The sequence below is a fragment of the Glandiceps talaboti genome, chromosome 13, assembly GCF_964340395.1.
Source record: "Glandiceps talaboti chromosome 13, keGlaTala1.1, whole genome shotgun sequence".
Lineage (NCBI taxonomy): Eukaryota > Metazoa > Hemichordata > Enteropneusta > Spengelidae > Glandiceps > Glandiceps talaboti.
Genome location: NC_135561.1, coordinates 24,178,976 through 24,187,258, shown reverse-complemented (window position 1 = coordinate 24,187,258; position 8,283 = coordinate 24,178,976). Strand labels below are relative to the sequence as shown.

The following is an 8,283-nucleotide window of genomic DNA, read 5'->3' as shown; positions in this document are numbered from 1 at the left end:
CAGATCTCATTTAAAGTTGGTATTAGGACAGTGTTCTATAACGTACATGTGCATATCCATTTTCGTCGTGATGCAAGCATAGTTCAAAATAATATTCTACTATGCGCGATCTTAACTGTACTGTGTACATGTGGCAAATGACTGCATGTAAATATTTTTGCTTTTGCATTTGCGAGTGTAGCAAATGTATAGGGTACAGCACCTGATGATATGGTTATGTTATACATTTCAGTGTGTCAAAGTCAAGACTTGGCCATCACACCACCTGATGACAAATATTTAGAAGAAGGTGGCTCATTTTCCTACACATGTGCTACCTCTGGAATAAACCAAGCTGTGGATCCAAAATGGTATGACCCAAACAATAACCAGATTTATGAACTTGGACAAGGTATGCAATGATCTCAATGAGTTAATTGTTTTGTCTGAAAAGGGGTGCTATTTACAATGTGTTTCATCCATCTGTGTGTGTCTATAATACATAATATTTCTCTCCTTCATGTGAAGAAATCTGACAGGAATTCAAGTCTATAGCGTGATAGGTTTCAATATGATTACTTTACAAAATTATCAGCTTATATTTAAGCAAAAAAAAAAACCATCCCTGAGTATGATATATCCTGAGAATATGACCAGTTGGTGACATATGCAATACACATAGCGAAAATGTCATCAAAACCAAGGGATATACCATCCCCCAATGGGGTGGTTTATTGATATTATATTATACCAGTATATTGAAATTGACTACAAAACCTAAAATGAAGTGCCAATAACGTTGTAGCACAACTTTATCAACTCAGAGGGATTCCGAAAGATATATATCATTTGGCTGTTGCTATGGGAGTGTCTTTTTGCTAGGCATATTTGCACACATTTCTACCTTCCATATATATATTATTAGGGATGAAAAATCTGTGTATGTCTGTGTAATCGTTTTCTCAAAAATGGCTGGATTAATTCAAACCAAATAATAATAATAATAATGTTGGTTTCTTATATAGCGCTTTCCCACTCCGTGCTCAAAGTGCTTTACAATTATTACCCCTGGCTCGGATCAGAACAGCACAACGGCCCTTTAGTCTTCCTCAACTCCCCGGGGAGCATACAATCCATTGCAGCCATTTAAGCGCATAGGATTAAAGCCTTCACATTGCAACCTACATCCTACCAGGTCCCCAGTTATACAGCTGGGTTGACTGAGGCACAGTCGTGGTTCAAATCTTGCCCAAGGACTTTAGCCACTCAGAAACAAACAGCAGGCAGCGACGGGGCTCGAACCTGCAACCTGTAGATTCCAAGCCGGTCACGCTAACCATTCACCCATCATGACTCCAAATTTGGTGCACATATTTGTTAGGGCGATGGCTAGAACTGATTAGGTTTTGCTAAACATACCATGAATATTAATAAACTATTTACATATTAATGGTTTTCAGTAATTATGTTACATGTATATCTAAAGAAGTTAAATTCAATATAATTTGGTTATACATTGATGTTAAGAAAGTTCATGTACCATGCATATAAAGCATGATAATATGGCGTGTAGTTTTAATGATTCATTTTTTAGCACAGCTGAACTAGGTTCAGTAGTGCTGTAGGCATCGAGAAATGTCTGTGTGTATGTGTGCTAGTGTGTGTGTGTGTGTAAAGGACTTAACCCTTTCACCACTGATTCCCACTAGTGCAGGAATGCTCTAGGGCGCCCACCGATTCCCACTATTGCGGGAATGCCAAAGTTCATTCACCTACCTTGCTGTTATGCCATTTAACGGCAGCTATTGCTGCAAAAATGTCTGCCATAACTAGTTCCACACATGCGTATTAGCCTTGTTTATCTACACTGCCACTTTGAAAGCATGACAATGAACGATATCTGGAGTACGATTGAAATGATGAGCGATCGTAATTTTATGTGCATTTTTCACTCACAAAATCGAATTTCAACATGGCGGAAGTAATTATTAGCTCTCATAACATCACTCTGGATGAAGCTACCTTCATTTGTGTATATTAATGAGAATTTCTTTCAAATAAATGTTATGAGGGCACTAGATGATTGACCGATACAGTCAAATTTTCACTGACTTTTTACAGTTCATTTTGCCCATCTTGAGGAATACTACTACTTGTAACGTCATTGATATTCGTGTCGTACAGGTAAGTTTATGTATATGATAACAGGGTTGGATAGGCAACTGGATAATCATTCAGAAAATGAACACCTATACCAAGCATGGACTGGCATGTGGGTAAACATTAAAAAAATGTACAGTTGTGCTACAGCACCATTGGCGCTATTTTTTTATATTTTGTATCAGGTGGAAGTCAGAGTCGATATGTAGAGAGTAATGCATATGAGGCTGTATTATACTTTGAGGGGATGATAGAAACATATTCTGGAACATATACATGCAAAGCTGTTAACCAAGCTGCTACAGTTAAGGTCTTTTACTATCGTAAGTGTTCTACTTTTATCTTATTATTAAAGTCTGATCAGGTTGGAGTTCAATTTGGTCTCTTTACTTTTATTTTTCCTTGAGTCACCATCCTTAGTATTACATGTTTACATTGTCACTCTCGAATTTACATCAGCTACACTTGACCATTCACATCTTGTTATCTTCATTATCATTCTGTACATCGGATACACCATATCAATCTATGTCAACCCATGTCACAAATTTATGTAAATCCGCAGTCTTCTGCTTTATGGAGAATTGGTAAAATTCGCAAACCTTGTTGATCAGAGTTCTACGGAAAAATTAGTTCATGCTTTCATCACATCTAGACTTGACCATAACAGTTTACTCTTCCACCTTCCGAACGATCAAGTCAGGAATTACAACTCATTCAAAATTCTGCAGCACGTCAAGTGTTTCAAAAACTAAGAAGTCAGACCATATCCAACCAGTATTGTGTAGTTTGCATTGGCTTCCTGTTCATATAAGCGAACAGAGTTCAAAATTTCGTGCTTAACACTACTCATCTTTTTAGTCCCCGCCGGACGAAGTCCGGGACGGGGACTTATGGATTGGGTTCCGTCTGTCCGTCCGTCCGTCCGTCCGTCCGCAGCCGTTTCTTGGAGATGCCAGGACTGATTTTTTTCAAACTCGGTACAGGGGCAACATACTGTATATGCACGTCAATTAGTTTCATGATACGATCCAATATGGCCGCCTAGCAGCCATTTTGTTTGCAAATTTTCCCTGTCTAAAGCCATAACTCAGACATGCTTGAACAGATCTCATTCAAAGTTGGTAATAGGACAGTGTTCTATGACATACATGTGCATATCCATTTTCATCGTGATATGATCCAATATGGCTGCCTGGCAGCCATTTTTCCATGTCCAAAGCCATAACTCAGACATGCTTGAACAGATCTCATTCAAAGTTGGAATTAGGACAGTGTTCTATAACATACATGTGCATATTCATTGTTGTTGTGATACAATCCAATATGGCTGCCTGGCAGCCATTTTGTTTGTGATTTTTCCATGTCCAAAGCCATAGCTCAGACATGCTTGAACAGATCTTATTCAAAGTTGGTATTAGGACAGTGTTCTATGACATACATGTGCATATCCATTTGTTGTCATGATACGATCCAATATGGCCACCTAGCAGCCATTTTGTTTCTGAATTTTCCATGTCCAAAGCCATAACTCAGACATGCTTAAACAGATCTCATTCAAAGTTGGTATTAGGACAGTGTTCTATAACATACATGTGCATATCCATTTTCGTTGTGACACGATCCCCCATACCCGACCCATCCTTTATTGTTGTAGGCATGTTCCATGTCCAACAAGCAGACACAACATATCTAAGTCTGTTTGATTTAGGTTCACAAGTGTTGTTGCGTGATCAGAGTAGTGATAATTCCTTAAAACCCAATCATAGCGGGGACTATGTCATTCTCAATGACTTGTTCTGTCCATCAAATACATTTGACCATTCACATCTTGTTATCTTCAGTCATTCTGTCCATCAAATACATTTGACCATTCACATCTTGTTATCTTCAGTCATTCTGTCCATCAAATACATTTGACCATTCACATCTTGTTATCTTCTAGTCTTTCTGTCCATGAAATACATTTGACCATTCACATCTTGTTATCTCCTAGTCATTCTGTCCATCAAATACACTTGACCATTCACATCTTGTTATCTTCAGTCATTCTGTACATCAAATACACTTGACCATTCACATCTTGTTATCTTCAGTTCAGTCATTCTGTCCATCAAATACATTTGACCATTCACATCTTGTTATCTTCAGTCATTCTGTCCATCAAATACATTTGACCATTCACATCTTGTTATCTCCTAGTCATTTTGTCCATCAAATACACTTGACCATTCACATCTTGTTATCTTCAGTTCAGTCATTCTGTCCATCAAATACACTTGACCATTCACATCTTGTTATCTTCAGTTCAGTCATTCTGTCCATCAAATACATTTGACCATTCACATCTTGTTATCTCCTAGTCATTTTGTCCGTCAAATACACTTGACCATTCATATCTTGTTATCCTCAGTTCAGTCATTCTGTCCATCAAATACACTTGACCATTCACATCTTGTTATATTCAGTCATTCTGTCCATCAAATACACTTGACCATTCACAGCATGTTATCTTCAGTCATTCTGTACATCAAATACACTTGACCATTCACATCATGTTATCTTCAGTCATTCTGTACATCAAATACACTGACCATTCACATCTTGTTATCTTCAGTCATTCTGTACATCAAATACACTTGACCATTCACATCATATTACTATCGATTGCGTTGACCCGTCCCGTTTGAGGGTACTAGATACATCGTGATAACTGTGGTCTTCACAACATTATTTTGCGTAAAATTTCACCAGTGGGATCTCTAAGTGGGGTTTCAAAGATATCGGCACTGCAGGAAATCAAAACACTTCTCTGTACCATAACAAAGCGCAATTGATACTGTTTTCAACTTCAATGTTTTGACTGTCGCACTACGACAGTGATGGACACATTAGCAGCTTTCATAGTCTATAAAGTGAAACGAATACAATGAGATCTCACGTATGACGTGACCTCTAAACTTCGACTAAATTGTCGTAGATAGCATGGTATTGTGAACGTTTTTTTAGCACTAACAACAAGTTGATCGTTCGACTGATGTTGATTCAATCCTTCTATTAACGTGAAAACCAAAAAGTTAGATCACCTCAATAATGTGAAATAATTATTCAGCAGTAGTTTAGTAATTCCAAACAGATTTGTAGATGTTTTCAAGTGATAGTTGAAACATGCATGACTGTGAAAGCCGCTCACTTGTTCATCACAGTCGTGGTGCGACAGTCAAAATCAACTGTGTATAAATTATGGAAACGTGCGAATAAAATGAAAACGAAGAAATTACATTTCTTGTGCGTCAGTTTTAAAATGACACGGCCCCTAAGTTTGATGTTGCGGCATACTGTCAAGCATAAAGCAACACGTTAATCGTAACAGATACTCACTACATTCAGGACACACTTCAAGTTCAGTTACAGTCACTAATACCAAGCTAATAGGTAATACATAGGCTGAAACCATCGATAGTTCGGCAAGAATTATGATACACTCTCGACAGTTTAAACTAAGACCTAAACCAGAACTTCAAAATCAACATGTACAATGTACAAATCCGGAACAGTTTTTTGTAACACAGACTCTTCATCTGTCAAAGTTGGCGGAGGAAATACATGGAAGTTGAAACAGTATCAATGACGCTTTGTTATGGTACAGAGAAGTGTTTTGATTTCCCGCAGTGCCGATATCTTTGAAACCCTACTTACAGATCCCACTGGTGAAATTTACGCAAAATAATGTTGTGAAGACCACAGTTATCACAATGTATCTAGTTCCCTCAAACGAGACGGGTCAATGCAATCGATAGTATCTTGTCATTCTGTACATCGGATTTACTTTTCCATTCACATCTTTTTGTCTTGTCAGTCTGTACATCGGATAAAATTGACCATTCACATCTTGTTATCTTCATTGTCATTCTGTACATCAAATATACTTGTACATTCACATCTTGTCATGCTGTACATCGGATACACTTTACCATTCAAATACTGCCATTCTCTACATGTTAGCCATTCAGTTCCTGTTTGGTAGAGAAATTGTTAGCCATTCAGTTCCTGTTTGGTAGAAAAATTGTTAGCCATTCAGTTCCTGTTTGGTAGAGAAATTGTTAGCCTTTCAGTTCCTGTTAGCTATTCAGTTCCTGTTTGGTAGAGGAATTGTTAGCCATTCAGTTCCTGTTTGGTAGAGGAATTGTTAGCCATTCAAATCCTGTTTGGTAGAGGAATTGTTCGTCATTCATATACCGTAATAGTTAGTCCCCGCGGACGAAGTCCGGAACGGGGACTTATGGATTGGGTTCCGTCTGTCCGTCCGTCCGTGCGTCGTCCGTCCGTCCGTCCGTCCGTCCGCAGCCGTTTCTTGGAGATGCCTGTACCGATTTTTTTCAAACTTGATACAGGGGCAACATGCTATGGCATACATATGCACGTCAATTTGTTTTATGATACGATCCAATATGGCCGCCTAGCAGCCATTTTGTTTGCGAATTTTCCCCGTCTAAAGCCATAACTCAGACATGCTCACACAGATCTCATTCAGAATTGGTATTAGGACAGTGTTCTATGGCATATATGTGCATATTCATTGTTGTCATGATACGATCCAATATGGCCACCTGGCAGCCATTTTGTTTGTGAATTTTCATGTCCAAAGCCATAACTTAGACATGCTTGAACAGATCTCATTCAAAGTTAGTATTAGGACAGTGTTCTATGACATACATGTGCATATCCATTTTCATTGTGATACGATCCAATATGGCTGCCTGGCAGCCATTTTGTTTGCAAATTTCCCATGTCCAAAGCCATAACTCAGACATGCTTAAACAGATCTCATTCAAAGTTGGTATTAGGACGGTGTTCTATGACATACATGTGCATATCCATTTTCATTGTGATACGATCCAATATGGCTGCCTGGCAGCCATTTTGTTTGCAAATTTTCCATGTCCAAAGCCATAACTCAGACATGCTTGAACAGATCTCATTCGAAGTTGGTATTAGGACAGTGTTCTATGACATACATGTGCATATCCATTTTCGTCATGATACGATCCAATATGGCTGCCTGGCAGCCATTTTGTTTGTGAATTTTCCATGTCCAAAGCCAACTCAGACATGCTTGAACAGATCTCATTCAGAGTTGGTATTAGGACAGTGTTCTATGACCAGGGATCACTCTGGGCCGCGATCACGCGCTATTTGCGCTGTAAAAACAAAAATATCGCGTCCAGAAAACTCAATTGGGACACAAAATCGCACCGTCGATACTAATAGCGCGTCACTGTGATAGATACGCGACATCAAATCTAAGCTTTTGTTTACAACTAACGTACAAGGCGCATACTACGCATGTCTTTTGCTGCCCTCAGGCGGCAAGGTTTATCTGCATCATGCCCCTTTCAAACAGTGTCTATGATTGGTTGCCGACATGAAGGCAGGCGCTCATCGACAAATCAACGGAGTTGATACAGTAAATGTTCATTACTGATTAGTCACACGTACATGTGTACGTAATGGAGCTTTCAAAGACGTCGGGTGCCAGTACGAGTGCAATCTGATTAAAATCTGATATTAGATAGGCTGGTTTTCCTGTATTTACCTTTATTCCATCGTTATTGCGTCTTTTTCGTGAGTTTTTTTCCCCGGGGGAAAAAAACTGGCATTCGCCCGGGGGAAAAAAACTCACGAAAAAGACGCAATAACGATGGAATAAAGGTAAATACAGGAAAACCAGCCTATCAAATATCAGATTGGTACGAGTGGGACCAAGAAACGCAAATGCTCTATCTTGGACTATTGTACAAAAGTTACTCCTTCGCTGGGAACTAATCTGGATTCGACTACATTCGCTAGTGAGGACGAAGAATGGTTATGTCCTGGTGTAGGTCGCAAGACAAACCGGAAATTTCAAAATAATTGGCTGGCTATGTATGGGTCGTTTTTGCGTCACGATAAGGACAAGGGAGAAATGATCTGCTACCTTCGCAGAAATCTACAGTTAAGGACAATGATGTACAATGCAAGACAAGTATAGGAGTTATAGACCGTTGACATGGTATTTTCCTATGAAATAAATGTTTCATGAAGTTAATATGTTGATGTGTATGTACTGTGTTTATTTGTACAGTAGCAAATTCTAGTATGAAA

The 8,283-nt window shown here is 38.8% G+C and overlaps 1 protein-coding gene across 1 annotated transcript in view; it reads left to right on the top strand.

Annotated features, from left to right (window-relative positions):
* Nucleotides 1–210: 210 nt before the first annotated feature.
* The window catches only part of LOC144444995 (neural cell adhesion molecule 2-like), a 136,534-nt gene continuing 128,461 nt past the window's right edge, over nucleotides 211–8,283 (top strand). The window contains exons 1-2 of the mRNA XM_078134546.1: nucleotides 211–391; nucleotides 2,325–2,466. Coding sequence (XP_077990672.1) covers nucleotides 211–391; nucleotides 2,325–2,466 — 323 coding nt within the window. The remainder of the gene's footprint in view (nucleotides 392–2,324; nucleotides 2,467–8,283) is intronic.